This window comes from Orbicella faveolata, unplaced genomic scaffold (assembly GCF_042242905.1).
Source record: "Orbicella faveolata isolate gen_17 unplaced genomic scaffold, um_ofav_v1 contig_47, whole genome shotgun sequence".
Taxonomy (NCBI): Eukaryota; Metazoa; Cnidaria; class Anthozoa; order Scleractinia; family Merulinidae; genus Orbicella; species Orbicella faveolata.
Window position 1 is genome coordinate 2389117 of NW_028301577.1, and position 22410 is coordinate 2411526.

The 22410-nt window shown below is 39.2% G+C and overlaps 2 protein-coding genes across 5 annotated transcripts; both read left to right on the forward strand.

Annotated features, from left to right (window-relative positions):
• The first annotated feature begins 1593 nt into the window (after positions 1–1593).
• LOC110043302 (uncharacterized) lies at positions 1594–17285 on the forward strand. 4 transcript variants are annotated; one of them, XM_020748740.2, is made up of 3 exons: positions 1594–1693; positions 1811–1858; positions 13632–17285. In XM_020748740.2, exons 1-3 carry the CDS (start codon positions 1662–1664, stop codon positions 17071–17073), a joined length of 3522 nt encoding a protein of 1173 aa, XP_020604399.2. In that variant the 5' UTR covers positions 1594–1661; the 3' UTR covers positions 17074–17285. The 4 variants fall into 4 exon arrangements, 3 of the variants coding, with proteins under 3 accessions (XP_020604399.2, XP_020604401.2, XP_020604400.2); XR_016204207.1 differs by lacking the exons at positions 1594–1693; positions 1811–1858 and adding exons at positions 6547–6786; positions 9058–9270 and having other exon boundaries at positions 13632–13862; XM_020748742.2 differs by lacking the exons at positions 1594–1693; positions 1811–1858 and adding an exon at positions 6645–6786.
• Positions 17286–18819: 1534 nt separating this feature from the next.
• LOC149096763 (uncharacterized) lies at positions 18820–21610 on the forward strand. Its single transcript, XM_089280119.1, has one exon. It carries the CDS (start codon positions 19100–19102, stop codon positions 19475–19477), a length of 378 nt encoding a protein of 125 aa, XP_089136245.1. The 5' UTR covers positions 18820–19099; the 3' UTR covers positions 19478–21610.
• Positions 21611–22410: the final 800 nt, after the last annotated feature.

Sequence of the window (22410 nt, forward strand, 5' to 3'; positions counted from 1 at the left end):
TACAGAAATATTCTTGTTTCTCCATTTTTTGTTTACCCTCTGTACTCAAGATTTTTCCTTAATGCCATCCTCTCTTTTCTTTGCCATACTTGTTCATTTTTCTTTCTATTCTCTACTTGCACAAATCCCATACTACACCTCTTTTACCCCCAAAATTTTGCATAATCATTGTTTGCAATTTCTCCTGGGACATGAAGATGTCCCAAAAGAAATCTAAAACAATGCCTATGCAAATGTTTTTTGGGGGTAAAAGAGGTGAAGTATGGGATTTGTGCAAGTAGAGAATTAACATTCCACCTGGATATACCTTTCTAGCTTGGGTGTTTGTTGCCCCATTTCAGACCATGTGATGATACTCTTGAGAATTCTCGTGTATATGAACGAATAGTTTTAAATGGACAAAAGAACAATTCTCTAGAGAATATCATGTGGTCTGTAATGGAGACAAACTACCCGGGCTGAAATGTCTATTTGCAAAAAGAAAAAAAAAAATGCGAGGCGTTTGATGACGTCACACGAGTGTCGAAGTCTGGTTGCGTGTTGGTTCAGACTGTAGATTTTTCCTTCTTTTTTAATCGAAAACCTGCTTAATATGCAACTTATGTCATTTGTATTTTTATATTTTCAGACCGTTAGTAATTGCTTGCTTCAAAGAATTCAGACAAACAGTGAACAAGTATGAAGGCCACGGAAATCTGGATTACCGATTTCGATATTTTTCAAAAAAAGTATTTAAAACATTGTTCTGATCATTTAACCTCACATTTTTAGAGAAAAACAGACAAAAATAGCTTAGCTATTAATGTTCACACTTTCACTTACAAAAGAAAACGCATTTGCTGTCTTGTTAACATAAATTCAAGAGATAATTTGATGCGAATTGACTAGCCTTTCTTTTCCTTTTCCAGGCGGAGAGACCGAACAAGCGAGCGAGCAAAGGAGCGCGCCTGGGGTTGCAGTAACAGTTTAACAGACGTTCATCAAAAGTGATCAACATTAAATCTCTCAGTACAATCTGATCCAGAAATTATAAGCAAACAGGTGATGAGGATAAAGAAAATCTGATCAAGTAGAGGATACAGTCTTGATCGAACACCAAATTCTCAAAACAAACCCTCCATTAATAAAATCGTCTTTGCGCCCCGGGCTTTGCGCAAACTTGTGCCTCTCAATAAAAGGGTTACAATTTGAAACAACAAATCCAAAATAATTACAGTTCTTAAAAAAGATTTGCCTGAAGTAATGTAAACATCACTTTTATATATAATTAACGACAATATGTTCTCCTTTGTTCTTAAAGTAAAACCGCGTCTTTCGAATAAAACAAACGCGAACTGACGCATATTTCTTCATTAGATTTTTCATTTAAATACAATAAAGCATTAATCTTACAAGCGTCCGTCCAATCACATCGGAGAGTTATTGTAAATTGAGCGGACGCTGCGAGACATTTGGCATAAATTTTGTCGGCGATTTTCCTGTCACCTGTCCCGATCACCGGGTTTGGCTGCCGAAAGTCATCTAAGTTTATTATCGAGTGTTTTTTTTCCGTCGTAGCCGGTATGACCGAAGAAAAATAACCTTGCCGCGTCAGAAAACACCAACGATTTCATAGAGGACGAGTAAGAGTCGGCATACAATCGCGAAGCTTCTCGAACAGCATGGAAAGCTTACGGCTTAGAGAACGCAAGAGGTAAACACGAGTTTTATTGGCTTGATTCAAATGTAAAATCACCATTGGTAGATGGGAGTGTCACATTGTTTGATGCAAGTCGCGCTGTTCACATCTTATATTATCTTACATTCACAGAATTTTGGATCTGCCTCGAGACCCGACCGACCACAGAGATCCTTCTTTGTAAGTACATGTAAGGTAGACATAATTTTCGCATAATATTTAGTAAACGACTAACTTCTGTTCAACTCAACCTGAGTTTGAAGCTGGGCGTGTGTTATAGTGTATTTTTTCGCGGGAATGACAAATTCGAAATCAAGCAGGTGTTGGAAGCATTTGAATTTTTAACTCTTTCTTCTTCCTTTACAACGGTACTGATAGAATTATATTACTATATCAGAATGATTTTTAGAATCAGACAAAGCGTATTTACTCGATGAAGACATCTTTCCGTATATTTGCGTTCTCCAAAAGCTTTTAAAGACCGACATCGACGTTCATTGAAGCCATTTTTTCAGTGTATTAATCGTGCTTTACCAGCTCGTAACACAATAAACATCATACACGCCGATTTTGAGTTTGAGGACATCACCTAAGCTTAGAGCAGCTCATGAGGCTGTTTTTATAGTATTTTTTTCGACCTAGCGTTCATCGTAGTAATCAGCGTAATTTGTTTTTCATAAGTCGGCGGTCTGTATATTTCAGAAATTGTAATATTAATTATAAAAATCTGATCTCGTCGATCAAAGTTCGTACAGTTGTGTACGGAGCATGTTGCTTGGCAATATTTTATTCCTCATTTGCTATAAATCAGATTTAATGGTGATTTTATTCTCAGTCACTGTTTGGAAGCGACTACAGCAGATCAGCGACGGAGAAAATTCCATATTTTATGTTGCCCTGTTTTCATTTCAGTTGTATGCAACAATTATACCACAAAGTCATATTTAAAACATTACAAGTTGACAACGTAAGATTTTTCAATTCGCTCTAGATCTGCATGACTAGTATCCATGTTGTATTTTCAATGTGCTCAGTAAAGATTGCACGAAAGAGTATAAAAAATATCAGTGAAGTTGATTTATTGAGTTGTTTTTTCTCCTCGTTGTTGTTTGTTTTTACTGTTGTTTTTCAAACTGCATTTTGTTATTTAACATTTATTTACTTGATCGGAGCCAGTAAATTTTGATTTTTTTGACGAAAGTTGTCATTTTGTAACTGAGACTTACTCAAGTTTGTTCCAAATTCCAATATTGTAGGCATCTGTACAAACACACACACCCCAAGCGTGGGACCGATATATCAGTGCAATCAATCAATTCGCTGTAATTCTTCATTACACTACTGCACTAGCCAGGAAAAATTTACAGTCTAACCCCGTCAAGTTTGCCTATATTAGCTAGAGCCTCAAGTATAATATGTGCTAGGTAGTTAAATTATGTTTAGGAAATTGATGCGCACAAGATAATTTGCAACAATCGACCCTTCATAACTGGGAACAAATAATGACATTTTTATAATTTCAACCACTCTCGTAGTATGAGATAAGGTCACTTAGAGAAGAAATTATGAAGCTTTCAGGCCAGATACGTCAACGAGATTGTATCTCCCTTCATCTTAGTCTGGTTTCCACTTAGACAACAAATCTTTTAAATAGAGCTAACCGTAATTTGAAAATTGCAAGATCATTGAAGATGCAAAACATTCGCCCAGGCCAAGGCTAACGTTTCAAACCAAAACCTGAATAAATAAGGCTAAGTCACTCTCGTCGTTTCAGCTGGTTTAGTCGTGGCTGAACCCCGGGGGCTGAACCGAGAAAAACATGTTTGGAGCTTTTCCTTTTAGTTATGAAAATTTCAAAACTGCTATATATGCCGTTCCGTAAATCATTAGGCGACCTTATGTGCGATATGTTACGAAGAGACCGCACTGCTGGGATTAAAGTCCGAGTTTATTACAATAAGGAGTCCGGCAATCTTTAAGGAATGATTTGTGCCATGATGAGTTGAAATAGTATACCCTTAAGAGTTCACTGCTTTGTCTTTTTGTCTCATGCTTTCTTTTAAAGTCACGTCCTATATAAATTTATAGCATCTTTCAGTCTTTATATTTGAATTGAAAGCTTTCTTCGTCTTTGTTCGTCTTGTCTTCCTCTTCGACCGAAAAATGTTGTACGCTTGCCTCGCCATGATAGATCAAGTTGCTGATAGATTTTTGTTTCCCGGCGGAGCAATTTTGATTTTTGTTTTCATTTTCTGGGAAGAGTTCTGACGAATCTGTGGGGCGACTTAGATCAAATGTTTTGTTGCTAAGCATCGAAACAAAAATAAAGGAGCGTTATGGCATGAATTATGAATGAATTTTCAGAGAAGTTTCAATTAACGCTCAATCATTCAAATCATCGACTTTCTCTCTGAAAATCCCGAAACGTGCTTGGTGGAAAATAAAGTTTTCTTTCTTTAGCGAATTATTCTTCGACAACGACTATATTCTAATTTTTTTAGAGGGCGAACCATCTGACTTACAGAAGTTTGCTGCGCTTGGGGCCGTTCATCAAATGCAATTCATATTTAATTTCAGGCTTTTCAGTTAGATCCGAGTACATTTCCTTGGTCAAAAACTGGAATGATCCGGTTTACATGTAGTTTTAATTTCCCAATTAACAGTGTTTTTAAAAATTAATTTAGTGATGACGGTGATAAATACAAGATTCTACGATCTCTCCGGCAGTGTGCCAACCTTATCTTGACTTTTCTTCACATCATGGCAGGTGAAAATTTTATTTTATTGTGATGATGACAATCGGTGATTCCAAAGGTTAACTCAGTTACCTCATTTCCTGCTGCTATCTGTGTTGTCTTCTCCGAGTCTCATGGACGGATCGAACTTACGATGTGACAACAAAAGTTGAGTTATAAATGTACTGAATGCAAAATCGCCGAAAAAAATATTTGTACGTTGTATATAATTTAACAAGGCAGTGAGCAGTTTGCCGATCGAAGTTTGAATCGAAGGGAAACTATCGTGAATACTTAGTTTAGTGGTTGTATCACTCTCAAAAAAATCACAATAATATGCAAATGATTACGATATTTAAGTTTGAAGACAACACAATTTATTAGTTTTCATCAACTTCCGTAGGAACAAACTGTTTTCTTGCCTGGAGATTGACCATTGTTTTGCATGATAAAGACAAAGTGTTATTAGGGTCTTATCACGACCTTATCGAGAACTGGGCCGCACCCAACTTAGTTCCCAGATTCTCTCTTTTCCCGGTCTCTAGGGGTAGGAAGAAGTGGAGAGTCCCAGGTTCCCTCTTTTCTTGGTCTCTAGGGGCAGGAAGTGGAGAGTCCCAGCTGGTGCGTTTAAAGTCTATGCAGTATGCATTTTCCAGAAGATTATTGTAACATTATATACTGCTGGTAACCGCTGGTGCCAATCGGAATGTAAGCAAGATTTCGTGATCTTACCATATCGAAGCCTTACTTGAGCGTAGCTCATGAAAAAATAAAGCTGTCGAGTTGTCGTTGTTTTTCTGTTGTGCTGATCAAATAGTCTGCATAGGACAGTCAGCCTGAATGAAAAATTAACCAGATAAGATACCTCTTCAGATACCATTAGCTGCATGTAGGGCTTAAGCCTCGCTCCCATGCTTATCTAAAGCTTAGCCTTTCGAACCTTCCCATTGTTATCATATCAAATGTACGTCAATTACAAATAATGATAATATCAGAAAAGCGGATTGCAGCTATCAATTCAAAGAGTTTTATCTCTTTCAGGGTCGTTAGTGGATAGGATTTTCCTATAGCCGATCAGACCCCTGCGATAATCCTTCTCAGAACAATGGAACGCATTAGGTCTGTAGGCAATTATTCACGGAAGATTTCTAAGAAGAAATAATAAACAGAACAATTAAACAGCGAGTTTTACTTCTCTGAGAAGTAGTGTCAGAGCTTCGGAGAAACTTAGCACAAAGCAAGGAAAAAGACTGGAAAAAAATATGAAAAATTTATTTCACTAAGATGCTCGATCGTTCAGTAGGAAAGTTATCAGAAGATCTGTTTAAATCAAAAGCGCTTAAAATTGTGCGCGTGACCGTCACTCTTTGCTTTATTCGTACTTTGCTCTCTCGGATTATTTAACAGCAAGTGAACTGTCAAGTGGTCAAGAGTCATGCAGAGAAGAAGTGAAGAATCTCTTGCCTTGTGCTTGCTACTTACTCTGCTGGGAGCATGCGTTTTCAGTTCTGAGCAGAGAGTGTTGTCCATCCGGGATGGGAGTAGAAGCTTAAAAGGGCTCCGCCTGGAATATATCCCCTTCCTCTCCTACCCCGTATAGGCTTAACACACTCCTGTACTGAGTCCGACAACTTACAAAGTCAGTGGAATTTATAATTGTGGAAGTTTTGAAAGCATGCAAATGATTGAGTAATGCGTTTTGTTCCTCACCAAAATTTATCGTGGACTCCATCCATCGGTATTTACTGTATTATGGTACCTTTACGTGAAAATATCTCTGATCTGCCAATACACCTAAACGTCCATGCACCTACCCTTTTCGATTTTTCGCGGGAACGTGAGTATCTGGGGTCAAAAAACAAGGACGTTTGTATCATTTGTATTATGGAAAATAAGCCGTTTTTCTGGGCGGGCACGGACAACTCCCGGATTTCCTTCGGTTTTGCAACTCAGCGCGGTCACGTTCAAGGCTTTTTTGCACACAAAAATTCTAATATGTCAACGCTAATTTTAAACATCCTTTGAAAATTTAAAATAAAACCGATGACTCTACGTACACGTGGAATATTAATCGTGGTGATCAGGTGAGCTCTATTAAGTAGACGTGACGAGTGATATACAGCCACCACATATCAGTTTTCAGTGGATCAATTCTTTTTATAGCGTCAAAGCGTAGCTCGACCTTTATGTGTTATTTCTTATCCATTCTTGATCCGTGCTGTTTGCCTCCAATGCAAATATCGTGATTTACTTTGACGGAAAACACTCTAAGGACTTTTGACCGCGCTGCCACTGTAATCTTGGTCAGCAGTTATATATTTGTCGAACCATCTGATCTGAAATGCTGGCGTTTTTCGGGGAGAGAGAACCGAGGTTAGTGTCTATTTCAGTTCTTTTCTCGTTAACCTTTCATTTGCACTGTAACTTACTTAAAGTTCTGTCATTTTAATGTCATATTTGAAAGCGGTTTGTTTGATTTCGTGTACTACAAACACAGAATCACTAAATTATTCAAAACTAATATTCGTTCAGATCTTATCGCTGGCCTTGTCGTCGTTTCGACCGATTTTTATTCGGATTTCTCTGTTATTCTTGTCCAAAGAACCGTATTTTTTTGTGTTGTGTAGGTCAACGTTCCGATTTTCCTTATTTTACAATTGAAGATCTAAGTCTTATTGGATTTGTGGTCAAAATACAAATTGTAAGTGTAATGAGATAATAGCGCGCGTAAGATTACCGAACAACAAAACAACCTGCTATTTTCATAATTTCCCAATGTAACTGATCCATTACATTCACTTTATTGTGGTTCAATTCAATCTACAGAAATTTTAAGACCACTGGATTACTTTATGGACCAAATATAGGCATTACATCACATCCTTCACGCGGGAAACGCAATGCACGGGGGCTTCTAGATTTCTAGAATAAGCTTACAAAATTCAGAACATAAATTATCGAGGATAACAGTGTTTTGAATTTTATGCCCATTTGATCACATCAGCTGTGAGATATGCTGGTTAGTTATATAAGCAAGTTCGGACTCTGTTTATTCTTGTTATGGTTGATATTTTGCTGACATGTTCAATCACAAGCCACTTAAAAAATACCGCGTTCTCCCCTGTTGGTTTGTTTATGTTTTTTTTTGTTTTGTTCGAAATGTCCATAGTCTCTATAGCGAGCGTTGGAACGTAAACATGCACTTCAGTTGTGTTGCCATTGCATAATCCGTGGAACAAGGCTCCATGCTGTGCAATTGTGTTTTGTGGAATGAGGGATGAGATAAGCCATGATATTTAACTACAGTAGCTTTAAAAGTTGGAATCCTTTATGATGCTTTATCCCCTTCCTATTCAAATCACGAAGAGATGGGAGGTGGCGGAAAAGGTCCCCTAGACCTTTTCAATGTTAGACAAGAATGACATTATTTACTTTTAAAAAGTAATATCTAAGTGGTTTCCGTGGGGACCCCTCCCTGGAGGTAGTCAGTAATATTATTTAATGCCATGTCAGCTTCTTAGAGTCCCGGTTTATTATTGTCTGGTCAATCCAAGAAAATTAATGGAAAAATTAAATTTCTGCAAAACGGAACGAGGTCGGATAACCTATATAACATCTGCCATGGCACTATTTTCCTCACGAACAAAACGTTATCAGTTTGGAAAATGTAGAGAACCAATAGTTTTTGTGCAGGCTCCAAACGGAAATATGTTGTCAGAGAAACAAGAAGTCATAGTTACTTCAGAGCATGTGTTCTGGTGTGGCGCACCAGCAAAATTCAATCAGCTTTTTTAAGCGAACGCTTCTTATTTTAAAACTAGTGGATTTTTTTAATAATTTAATTTAATTTATTTTATTTTAATCTGAGTCACCTTAGGCCTGCGTTTTGGTCATTTATCGTTTTCTTTCCTTGGCACTGTTGTCTTGGTTATCACTAGCCGCTGTAAAGTAAAGCGTGATAAATGAAGAGGTACACTCTACCATTTCGTGTTATCTGCACATGTTATATATACGAACCAAAAATGTAACATTGTTATGACTGTAAATAGACGTTTTCCTGCGGGTTTATAATAGCCGCAGTTGCAACTTCAAACTTATTTGGCGTTGCCAAAAGAGCAGGAAACATTTTACAACAGCAGATTTGATCGTGAACAATTTAAAACGTCACGTGTTCCATTGTGGTCCATTGTGTATGTGGTCCATTGTGTTTAATGTATGAATTGTCAAGCAGGTCATAAGTGTGTTTAGAATATCACACCAGTTAAAAACCTTATCAGATCGTTATACTAAGCCGTTGAATTCTCAAGTGGGGTCTAGAGAAAATGAAATATTTCAGACAAGTGTCCACAAAGTAAAAGCATTTATGTCGCAAACGTGACAAACTTCACGCAATTTTACGTGTTAAAAACAAGCTTAATTTTACGTGTTAAAAACAAGTTTTATGTCAGTAACTTCGCAGAAAGGCATGATGGCATTCTACCAATAGTAGAATGGTTATATTGTACCTTGAATATTAAAAACATTTTCAATCGCATATAAAAGCAGTTGAATGGCAAACTTCCTGTACTTGAAACACTAACAAACAAAAACTCGTTTGGTCATGTAATCTACTGGAAAGTCGCTCGCTGATTGGTTCTTTCACAGCGTTAGATGACGTCCTTTCCGAGGCCCATCAAGTTTGGTAAGAGTTGTCGCACAAACCTCTCATTTGCATAACTCTCCTTTGTCAGCATGCATCTAGTGAAAGTTTTCAATTAACCCGCTGTCTTTCACGACTTGACCTAAGCGAAGAAGATCGACTTCGAATTTCTACTGTAAATCTGGAAGCTCAATCGCTACTTCCGTAGAAAGAGATTGGTAAGTGATACGTTCTATTTGACACAGTAAGTTTGAGGTACGCGGATAAACTTCTCAACTTCATTCAAACTGAAGTTTTCTTTGCGTTGATTAAACCTAGAATCGATTTAAACTTCATGTTTGTGTGAGAGCAGATGAAATCTACTCGTATTTAAAACTCAACCATTGGAAGATTGCGAACGCATCCGAAATTTACGATCGCAGTACGTAACGGAAATACGGCAATAGTTCTTGAAATATTTGGTTGTATTTATCGAATAAGATATACAGGACAGTGGCACAATACTGGAGGTCTCTTTCAGGTGTTTTATGTGACGTATAAAGCACGCTTTCTTTTGTTTTGGATCTTGAGCGATTTACTTCGTATGTCGTTCTCAGAAAGCAATCGAGAGACTGAATCATTTCCGCCGAACGTGCGTTACAAAAAACTAAATATGGTCGACGCTTAGCGGTGTGGTTGCCAGATAGACTGCCTAGGCTTATAAACAATCTTTAAACGAGCACAAAGGCTCTTTAGAAGGGGTCTAACGTGAAAATGGTGAGCTATAATTAACAATGTGTCCAGTAACCCGGTAAAGCAGTTAAAACGCACTAGAAATTACATTGAAACGGTTTGCGCTTTTGGCCTTCAGGCAACGAAACGTCCTTTACGGAGTTCACCTAAACAAAAGCGACGGCGCTACGCCAGTTTAACCCATTTTGGATATGTAACTAATGTTTTCATGTCTCTTCATGCAAATGAAGGCGTCTGAAAATCCCTTAGGCGTAGATACCTTGTACGTGAACATCAAACCCTTAGAAAGACCGACGAAAGCGAAATTTTCGCGTACCCGGATAAATTGCGAAAGTATAATTTTATGACAGCAGGTTAAAAACGTTACCTCAGCTTTACTTTCGATTATGCGTATATCAAATCTAATACCTGTCACATTTATTGTCAGACAGATGCTGGAATAAAAGGTCTCAAATGCTTTGTACACAGAACGTTCTTTCTCTGAGAAAACAACCATAAAGTTCAAAGATTTATTTTATTGCGAAAACTGAAAGCGAACGACAATTTGCCCCCAAGAAACGATTAGCTATGAAAATGTCGCTGCAGTTGTCGAGCCTCCTTGCCGAATTTTTCGCGTCCATTAATAATGTAATACCACGGTCGGTCGCACCCAAATGGTCAAAAAATATTGGTATTGTTGTACGTTGGCTTTTGATAGGTCCTGACAAGTTACCAGGCGTGCATACAGCGAGTCAGTTGTTGATGAATGTAAATAAGTTTTTCTCTTTGATTATTTGCATTCAGTCATCCGTATTTTTAGAAAAGTTCGACAGACAACCATAAGGGTGGATTGAAGGAAATTCAAATGAGATTTGTGCGCGCTTTCGGAAAATTTGTGTCTTTAACAACAATAATGTAGACTGGGGCTTCCGTGTGTCGATTGCGGTAACGACGGTATGGCCAAGAGAGAGGCGAGTTCACCACGACAAAGATTGTTTTTATTGGCGCAACTTCTTTGAAGTTTATACAGACTACATCGACTGAAGTAGGGAAAGATAATTTGATGAAAGAAGCCACTACTGCATCGCTGTCAGTGTTCTCCGAACGATCTTGTCGCAGCCATATGGAACATGTCTTCCTTCTGGGAAAAATTGGCACAGCCGTAAGTAAAATTAAATATCTTCTAACGCTTTCCATTTGTACGAACGAAACATGAAAGTCAATCAATATCGACATTTCACGTCGCAAAATACTGAAGTTTCTGTTTGTGTGTATGTCGATAAAAACGCGTCATAAAATTGTAAGCCGGTGCATTTTCAAGACACATAGAGCTAGACATCCGGTGAAGTGAATATGGACCATATTCTGTACATATGGTACCTTTTTATAATTTCATGTCAGCGATTTTCGTTTCGAAAGAAGTCAACATTAGACATGACTACACAATCGAATACCGTACGTCGAACTGTCAAGTGCCGACTCGAAGATTTTGGGCAACGAACTGACGTTTTCAATTCTTGCTCAATCTAAAAGGCAATTTTCTCGACATCTGCCCATTATACAATCGAACTGTGTCATATTATTTAGTTGTCCTGAAATCTTCACGTGTATTCCTAGATTGCTCCCTAAGATCTGTTTATTTTCAAAACAAGAGATACTTTTAGCCTAACTCCCTAAAGCGTCAGAATATTATCGAGAACAAAATGTTTAAAAATTCTGTATTTCACGCAGAGAATGAAAGCAGTCCGTGTTCGTGTAATTTTCATACGCGAGAAACTTCATGCATAAATCTCATGACTACTTGGAAGCACGGTCAAAATTCACCCTCACCTCCTTTTGTGCAATATAAGAAATTACCTAAGTTCTTAAATCGTATTGTTAAAGGTTTATTAAAGAGACATGAACACATTGCTTTAATTTGCGGTTTAAGAACTGACTATTTACATTTTCCGCTTTGCCCATAGAACTTGCTATTCAGAATTTTTTGTGGTAGAAGGCAACAGTTTTCTCGCATTTAGCTTTGTTGCAGATACTGAAGGAAGTTTCAATTTCTTTGTTGTCCAAAAATTTGAGATAAGTCTCTTGCACGACCCATTTTGACCAGAAATTAGCAATATGGGACCGTGTCGTCGACTTTTCTGGAATATAGTGTATTTCGTGTTAAGATGTTTTGATTTCAGATAAATTTTACTATATTCGCAGCGAATAAACTCGACAATAGACAAAGTAATTTCAATCTGAAAGCCTTTGTTGAATTTGGATTGTTAGCTCTGTCAAAGTTATGGATCCGCTTGAGTTCCAAAAACGACAAATATACATTAGGATGTCATTATTCCTATCGAAATTATCATAAAAAATTGACGTCTTTTACGAAAGATAGACTGTTTGAAAATTATATGCACTGGTTATTTACAAATACTACCGAGGTTTGGCTTCTTTTTTGTGCATAATGTCTTCACACGCGCTATTTTGAGGGCGGGATCGATTTTAACCGCCAGAGCTTTTGTTTCCAAGCCAATTTGAAATAACACGCGTATGCAAATCTACAAATGCGTTCTCATTCAAAGATATCACGGTTTAATTTACTTGTTTGGTTACTTCAGAAGCTTTGATCAACGTTCATTGGAGAGTTGTCTGTACGCCATTGTTTTCACTGCCCGAGCTCTTTGTTCCTGCAGTTTGGTTTTGTTCTCGTGTTTTGCTTCCACTCAACATGGATCCATTGTTAATCTAATTGAGGTATTTTTCCACGTGTTTCCAATTCAGTTCGGCCTCAAATCGATTAAAATCTGTCCCTGTGGGAGCTCCAATTAGCGAAATTCTTTAAGAACTTTGTCTTCTTCTTTCGTGAAGTTATGTCTGCTTAGTGCAGTAGCAATTTATGTAGGAGAATTGAACTTCCTCAGCTGATTAAACGCTACCATTGTCTTTTGAAGTAATTGTTAAAAAATGTTTTTTAGAATGGATCAGAAAGTATTGGCATGTTTAACAGCTTGAGTGCTTTTCATTGTTCATCAATTGCTTGATTTCGCTTGTTACCTTGCATAATTTATTGGTATGAACACGTACCACAGCTTTGCAGTGTTTGTTTGCACCGTAAAGCCACTGAAACAACAAACAAAACTCTTCGCTCGAATTTTTTTCAGTTTCACGGTGACTCACCAGACCCTTAGCAGGTTTTCACATGATAACATTTGAATCTGAAAATATTTCAAAAGGAATTATCAAAAATCGAAAACCAATAACATTTTTGCATTTGATTTTAGGCTTACAATGGCTGGGCTCAGCTATTGGCTGCAACAGCTCGTTTAACATGCTCTCGACCAATCAAAGACAAATTTCATTCTTTACTAATCAAATACAAAACCTACACCAATCGAGACTTAGCTGCCGGGTTTTTCCCGCGCTTTTCTGAGGTCATAATGTATACATGAAGTTGAAGGGATTAGCTATGACATAACTCTTGGTTAGTTAAAATTCTCTTCCCTAAGTATATCGAACTAACAAGTGCCGTAGTTGTAGCCGTCGAACACTTTTATAGCCTTATTATATTCTCTCTGAAAACAGCATGATTTCTAAAGAGTATTACAAAAAATCACGTCCGTAAAAACGTTGACCTGTGAGCAGGTTCACGGTTAGGTAAACGAGTCGGCGAACGAAGCCGACGCGCTCTTGCGGCTTGGTCGCTCGGGTGCATGACCTGGACAAACGTGATAGTGCTCGCAGACTAAAAAAATGTTGTTGATGAGTGCAATGGCCTCGGTTAATTCTCGGAGTCACGATTTAGTTCTCGACTAGCTCTTGACCTTCGACTGCATTTAGCGGTTTCCTTCCAGACAAAACTAATTGTTCTTGTTTTTACTCCTAGTCTTCCAGATCCATCAAGGCAAGGACGTAACGCTTCTGCCATCTTTGGGGCCAGCCCAAGTTTCGGACTATATCCGGCAGAGACTAAGCCCCAGTTCAGACCAGCCCCACCCAAAAGAGTCCCTGAACCCAAGAAGGTCAAAAGGAGTAATAGTGATGTAGCGCTCAGAAAAAGATCCAATCCAAGGCGGAAGTCAGGAGATTTTAGCCAAGTGAGGAAACGCAGTGAAAGTGAGAGTGAAAATCATTTGAACGGCGTAACTTGTAACGGAAAAACTGTTTCCACTTCGATACTGTGTTCTGGATCAAAAGGGAGTGATTGCGCCGACACAGTCGCCGATAGCATCTGTTCATTACCCGAACAGTCGCAAGATCCAAACGATTTCTCCAACAGGTATCCGCTGTTTATTCAAGTCAATAACGGTTCGCAAACCGCAAGTAAAGCGCGCATTGTAAAACCCGTTGGCAGGGCATCAAATCAAGGTTCTTACAAACAAGACGCTGCTCAAGACAAGCAGTCAGTCCGGCCTAGAAGAAGCGCCAGTTTTTCAGCGCCTAAAAAAACAGCTACTCCGTCCAGACCCTCTCAATCAAGCCAGCCGGCCCAGGATACGTTGAAAAACGGAAACCTGCGCCGTGAGAAGAGTGATATCGTCAGACCTCGTCGTACGCGATCGCCATCTAATAGAACTGCTATCCCGAGTCCCGCTCGGTCAGTCTCTTCTTCTAGTCTTAAGCAGGACAATAGTTTAGTAAGCCCACGCTCTCAATCGCCAGCTGGTCTTCGGCGTGAACACAGTGACGTCACCAAACGTCGCGCACCGCCAAGTGTAAGACGGGAAAAAAGTGACATTGTTCGACCAAGAGGCCAACTAAGAACTAACTCACCTACTGTGAGTAATGAAAATTTAGAAGGCGACATAAGTAGGTCGTCAAGTAACAGAAGTTTAACTTTAAGTCCGTTGAGTAAATCACCGTCAAAGAGTTCAATTGAAGGCAGTCGATCTCGTTCAGGGAGTAGCAGCGAGATGTCGAAGATTCCGTCTCTTGTTCGATCGCCAGCAAGTGCTGGAAAAACAGACTCGCACGTTTCTCGTATTCCTTCTCTCACGAAGAGAAACAACAGCGAAGAACGTACTCCTCCCAAGAGTAGGATTCCATCTTCAACTAAAGGCGACAAGGCTCAAGAAGTCGCCCAGAAGTCTCAGTTGCCCACAGCCGGCCGGAAAGACAGCGCCTCACAGAAGGACAAGGCGGCAAGCAAGATTCCTTCATCTGCAGCACTGTCACAAAACAGACCTGACTCAGCGAAAGAAAACAAAGATCCTACCGCTGCAAGTGTGCCAAATGGACATGAACCAGTTAAACAAGCGAGCAAAATCCCATCTTTCTCCAAGACTGGCATTCCCAAGTCGAAAATTCCGTCTGTAGCACGAAAAGACAGCCGCAACGAAGAACACCCGGCACTGAACGGAGAAGGACAAACACATTCTTCGGTAATTCGTAGTCCAAGTGATGCTACCAAGAGTAAGATCCCAGGTGTGTCTTCACCTCCGCAAGAAACTGGCATCCCAATGGGTGTCAGCAGGATCCCGTCATTTACAAAGTCACCATCATCAATTAAAACACCGGAATCAAAGCAACCCAGCCCTGGAGGGTCCAAATCTTCAGAACCAGGCGGACCACCAGCAAACGTGTCACGCATTCCAACGTTTCCTTCTACGCCCCCAAATAGGACCCCTGAGTCAAAGGTTCCTGTTCCTGGAGGGTCCAAGATTCCAGAACCTAAAGTCTCCACCAAGTCTCCGCCGAGCTCGTTACCAGTCGCTTCGAAGGCAAGTGGGATACCAAAGCCGGGGGAAAGCAGGATTCCTGGGTATGCTGGCGAAAAATCGACACGAAAAATTTCAAGTACAGAAAAAGAGACTGTAGCGACAGGATCACCAGTGGCTTCCTCGCCTGTGGAGACTAAGAGCAAAATTCCTTCGCTTCCCAAGCAGACGGCGATTTCTAAGCCAAACGGAAACGAGCAAACTGCTTCCAAACCTAGAACTGGTATACCAACGCTAGGTGGGAAGCGACCCTCTATCGATCAAGACTCACCAAGTCAGGAGGAACCTGCCACTCCTCCAAGCACACCGATTCGCGAGAATTTCTCTTCAGAATCGCCCTTAGATAAATACATTTTCACCGAGGCTAAGAAAATGGAACAGCTTCTGCGGGATGAACCCATTGAGGTATCAGTACCGGCGGAAGATTTCGACGACGACGACGAGGAAGAGTTTCTGCGCCAAGAAAAAGAAATTGAAGAAGAAGAAGAGAAAGAGCACGAGAAAGAACTACACATGTTGGACTCAAAAGAAGCCGAGGACTTGATCAGCGAAGTTTTGAAAAGTTATGCTCCTGACATTAACAAAGAAAACCAGCCAGAACTGGAAGAGGTTTCTACTGTGAAAGATGACAACAGAAACTTTAAAGAAATGGTGAATATTGATGACATCGTGCTAAAACCAACCAAAAGCGAAAATGAGCTGCCGACAAAATTAGAGGTGAAGGAAGAGAAGGTAGATAACGCCATCAGCGAAATTAAAGTTGATTCGAAGGAAGTGAAGGAGAATGGCATTGCAGAGACAAGGAAAATAGCTGAAGTCCAGGAAGAGAAGGCCAAGAAATCAGAAGGCAAGAATAACGTACCAGACCTTAAAATTGCCATTCCAACCGAAAAGGTGGTTGAAAATGAGAAGGAAGAAAAAGTCGAGAAAGAAGCACCAAAGAGCGAAGGGCCTGCAATTGATACGTTGGGTGAATACGCCCAGCAGGCCAGGCGGTCGCGCAGTCGGCAGCGAAAAATTGTAAGCCCTGATTCAGAAGAACCCGAGAAAGAATTTGTGGCGGAATCTGTGAAAGAAGTTGAAAAAGAACTTGAAAAGCAAACACCTAAGGAATCAGAGAACAGTACGCACAAAGAGCAGCCCAAAAAGGACATCAAAAAGGACAAATATGGGACAGCTCCCTTTGAAAGCGAGAAGAAACCTAAAGAAGCTTCAAAATCGGCGAAATCAAAATTGAAGAGCGACAAGCCGAAATTTCTCATTGAGTCGTCGCTGGGAAAAGATTTCTACGCCACTCGGAAATCAAATGAGAGCATGGAGTCGCGAGACAGCGTGCATGATGATGTCGTGAAATCCTCATTCAAACCTGAACTGTCCGCTCTTGTATTCGAAAATAAGGTTGTTGAAAAACCCTTGACATTAAAACGGACAGAGGTGCCTTCAGTTGAAGAAGCCGTCAGTTTGGAGGAGGCGGAGTTTGAAGACGTTGACTTGAGGTCAGAGCAAGCATTAAAGAATGAACGGCGTGAAATTTCAAGGAGTGTAGATACACTTGACGAAAAGACTGTGAAATGCATGTGTGGACGAGGCGGCAAATGTTCTATAATGTAGCGAGGAAAAACAACTGAACAGTGTGAGACATTCAGTTCTTTTTCTTGTATATTTAGAGCTCAATTACAATGTGAAAAGTGTCACAGAGACGATTGAATCACCCTCACTTTTAATTCAAAACTTAGTTGCATATCTTCGTGTTGGTGTTTGAAGATGACTAGGTTTAGCATGAGTTTATACTTAACATTTGCTATTAAAATTCTGTAATCAACGTTTTTGCGACATTTGCTGGTAGCCGATAGCTGTGTAACATTCTCGGAACCTCCCCCCCCCCTCCCCACCCCTCCCGCTCCTCTAAATGAATTTTATTTCCTTAACGCAGAGATGGGAGAACATTTCTTGCGTTGCAGATAAAATATATTTCTGCAACAACTGTTGCGTCTGCGCAACGGGGAAGCCTTCTGGGAAATAATGGTGGTTACATCGGCCGCGTGAAAATAAGTTGGTCGTCAAGAAGATAGGGGAATTTACCCATCAGCAGAATACGTCCCCTTCCCCTCTCCCTCCCCCTTACATTCACCAATAAAACTTCGGAGTGACAACTGCTTTAGGTACTCTAGACCACTTCTGTAGGAGATACAGCCACCTTAAAGGGGGACACCTCTTAACATAAAAATATCTGGAAGATCTGGTTGAAATGCAATAAAGCTGATCAGATGTTACTCTTTTAGTCCACTGGAAAATTTCATGGAGTAACGGGAAAAAAGATAGTCCCATTTTCCCGTTGGGCCGTTCCGATCGATGAAAAACTACTGTATCGTTAATTATACAATATGTCGAATAATTCTCGCATTTTGATTAACCCTTACATATAATGTATTGGAGGACAGACGCATAGATGACGTCATTAACATTTCTTTAAGCACTGCGCTACTTGTTTCAAGCTCTTCGCTGACGAAGCGCAACAACGCCTGTCAACAGCACATAGCTGGAATACATTTCGTTTCAGTTTATGAATTTCAAATGAATTACATCAGTAAGAATTGAATCAGGCAAAGGCCTTTGTATTGAGAAACAGGCTCTCAGAGCTCTTTGATTTGTTTCGTTTAAGAAATAAATAATATAAAACAAGTTGATTCCATTTTAAGGGCCCTATTTCCCTTGTAGGGAAAGGGACATCATGAGATTCCATTTTGGCGTGCGTCTGTTTAGTAATAGATCATAGAAGACGTCAAAATGCGGTAAGAACATCAGTGACACACACGACTATCGCCTCGTGTGCCCTATATTGATGTCATCTGTGATCTATTACTGAACAGACGCACGACAACATGGAATTTCGTGCTTCAAGGAAATGACGGGTTTTTGGGGGGATCGATAGCCAAATTCCTAACCGAAATTTCTCAGTGGAAATTACTTGCATGGAATGGCAAACAATCCAGCTGCGCTCGTCGAGACTTCTAGAGCCATATGTCTGAGCTAGTCGTGTCTGGATATTTTCTTAGCCCATAACCCTATGTTTGACAGATAAAAACTGTGACAGTCGTGAGTACCGAGTGACGAGGCAACTACGTCACTCGCATGAGGGAGAGACTGAGTTCGAGTTGAAAACTGTACGCTTCGAGGAGAGTTTCGTGCTTCAAACTCTCTGTTAGCTATCTTAGGTCCCATTAGTAACGCCTCCACTACAATGACAAAGGTTGGACTCATAGTATATAGCCTGTGAAACAGTCGTGACGGTCATCAGTGATTATGCGATGATTGTCACGGATGTTCTGACGTGACTGTCACGAGCTTTTTCCAGTCAGGTCGTTGATACTTCAAAACGAGGCAGAATTGTCTGCTTCGGAAGCATGCAAACATGGCGTCGCAAGTCAGTTTTAAAAGAGCAAAGTTCGTGTTTGAATACGTACAGAAGAGCTTCTGAGCAGTTATAAATCGAAAAGAAATTATTTGCAAGGGTTCTTGCAACAGAAACCGAAGGCACAATTTTCACTCCCAAAGAGTCAAAGACACCAGACAGGGCGTAACAGGATCGAGTGTTTTGAGTTTGTGCTTGTAGCATAAGTTGCATGTTCTGAGCAGAATGGCAGATAGTGGAGTAGAGACACAAACAATCGAACACATCGAACTTAAAGTCGATGATAATCCAGTTGAAGATCGCATTGATATTGACATAAAGCAAGTTACAGAGGAAACGACTCCTATAAAATTGGAAAGTGATAGTGACGAATTTGAGTTTGGCTTTGGAAGAGATGAAGCAGTTGTTATTACAGAGCAAGATATAGAGGGTATGTCTGAATCTTCGAAGGAACAATCAACAGAGGTTTCAGCAGATATGAACAAGGTTTATGAAGAATGGATCTTTGTAGACGTAAACAAATCCACCCATGAAGTGAAAGAAAACTTGCTTATTTTGAGTTCAGTGTACGGAAATGATCAAGTATGTTGCACAGTCATGTAAACAGTGGAGATCGTTTAAAAAACGTTTTGCTGATTGAATAATAAGGTATTGGTTTTTGTTGTTTGGCTTACAAAGCCCCATAAGTTATGACAAGGAATTACGTAAATGAAGAGTTTTGGTTTATTTACATTTGGTAAAATACAATAAAAATATCTCTGTTTTATATGTCAGATTGAATAGTTAGCAAGAGAAACAGTTTAGTACATACATAATGGATATTGGACCAAGTGAAATTCAAATTAGTCTGTAATCATGATTGATAAGCAAAAAATCAGATGACTGCAAGGTTTGAGTAAGACTTTTTTAACCCAGGCCTTTTTATTACAGAAGAAAAATTGGACGACCCAAATTGCTTATATCAAATTGTTTCACCATAACTGCAACATAACTTTGAGGAATGATAGCCATTGATGATGTAGTGTACTGGATAAAAGCATAGCAGCTAAGGATTTATTTTAGATGAAAGAGGGGACCATTAGCATTCAAGGACAATGCATGTAAGTGATGTGTATCGTCCAGTGATGCAGACATGCATTAACTGTCCTAAGCTGGTCTTATTTATAGTGTTCTGATTGGTCCATCAGAATTATAGGTTTCAAAGGTACCTTTGTGGTTTTGCAACTTTTGATTCAACTTGAAACTGTGTCTTGCTTTTTTGTGTCTAGTATTTGTCTGTGAGTCTAATGTTACAGTGCAACTAAGCAAATTCTTTGCAAATTGGCCACTAGTAATTTACATTATGTAAAAGTTTTAAAATAGTTACTAATCGAAACGACCACAAATCTGTTGCCTTTGTAATGTACAGCTTCATTATATGGATAATTTGTTGGAAAACTATTGTTAACCTTGACGATTTATATTCATCACATTTGTAGAAAATTGGTTAGAGTGGTTGTACTGTAAGTGTTGGTCTTGGATTTTCAAACCAAAATCGCAGCATCTTGGCAGGTCTCAAACAGTTTGAAATTCATCACCTCTATAATTTTCAAATTTATTATAGCCTTGAGTATGATGTTGATATTAATGACTTTTTTTTAACTCTGAGAATCAGTTGTTACTATTCTTTGTTCTTTCTTTATACTCTTTAGAGCTCAAACATTTCCAGGGATGTTATTTTCAAATTGATTTTTTTTCAGTCATTTGATGAAACATATAAAACTTAGTAAAGCAGTATGTAAATAATCAACACAGAACAACCCTAGCATAGTAAACTGTACTGATGTAACAAATCTCTAGTTATAATAAACAAATCTTGTGGGACTGGCCATTTACCCTAGAGAGACACTGTCTGGATCCTGTTAGTTACATACAGTGAAACCTGTATTAAGTGGACCCCATATTAAGTGGACACCCTCTATTACATGGACACCAGCTTGAGTCCCTAAATTTCCTTCCCACATGCACTTTAAAATAAGGCAGTGAACATCTCTGTTAACCGGGCACAGAAACCAATATTAAGTCATTTTGTTGCACAAAACCTGCAAATTATAGGGAGACACTTCAAGGGCTTTTTACTTCTCAAAGCTCAGCTCAGACTCCTTTAACATTGTTCAGCAATACTGTTTTAAAGCTATTGAGTAGATATTCCAGATTGATGCACTGACTGACTGGACATTGTGGATCATTGTGGTATGAGCAGTCTTTGATCTTACACTGTGTTACAAAAGGGTTAATGATTATCTCTTATTGCAAAATATATTAGAACCTGTATATTAGATACTGGTGAGTTTTCCAAGGGTGTCCGCTTAATATGTGTTTCACTGTATATTAAACAGTGTGTTAAATGACGAAGGTGATATATGTATTAAAAATACAACTGTAAGTAAAAAAATTGTTGTTCCCACACTTTATTCAGAAACAGTTGCCATTTTGGCAAACATTGAAAAATGTTGTTCTCTAGTCAGTGTCCAATAACCAATGATGTTGGGGAGAATTTGATCATAGATCAGGTAACAGTCTTAGTCCATCAATTGCTATTAGTCTCTTGCTTCAATACAACTCCTTCTTGTACAGGTTATCTAAATGGCCTTTTATCTTGTATGTTTTCGTTTCCTGTTTTGACTTTTCTTAGCATTAAATTGTAATAAAGATATTGAATTGTAATGAATAAAGAAATAAATATACAACAAGTCATATAGATTATAAGTTGCACATGACAGACTGACCACCTGAACCTTGACTTATTGATCATTACTGTAAATATCTCTCAACAAAAATTGTACGCACTGTCTGACTTTAATCACAGTCTTATTATGATGGATATTCTATATTATAAAAGTAAAAATTTCTTGAAAGTAACATTGTACCCATCTCCGGAAGACCTAACAGGGAAAGCGACTAACTACAAAACTGACGGGGATTGTTTGGTTGATTGACATTGTCAAAATATATCCGTGGATTCAAAAAAAAAAATGGACTGAAAAAACTGACGCATTTGTCTTTAGAAAGGCATTGGCACTGAAGAGTGGACGAAGAAATCTGATCTGCAAAAGGCCAAAAAGTAACCAAAATGGGCACAAAAGTGACACATTTCGTTTAAAAATATGAGCTATGCAACACGTCAATCGTAAAACGTAAGCTTTGATCGAATAATACCACAAGTGGCCCCATGCACAAGTAGGAAACATTGTTGGTGCAAAATAAACGACTCGTGAAACTTTAAAGAAAAGGGAATTGTGTATGAGAAGAGGATGTAGTCTTACCAATAAACCAATTTCTGAGCGTTCAGTTCGTCTTGATCATCGCTATGCAGAACTTGCGGTGAAAGCTGAAATTCTGCTTTCTCCGCAGGACCCTCTGCCCCTCTGCAGAGGTTCGAAACGTTAGTTATAGAGTCGCTGTGTGAGGTGAGTGCAGGCGCAAAGTCGAGTGGATCGATAACCTTGGACCTGCACTCATATTGTTTAGCGGATTCTCCCCACTCGAAAAAAAAA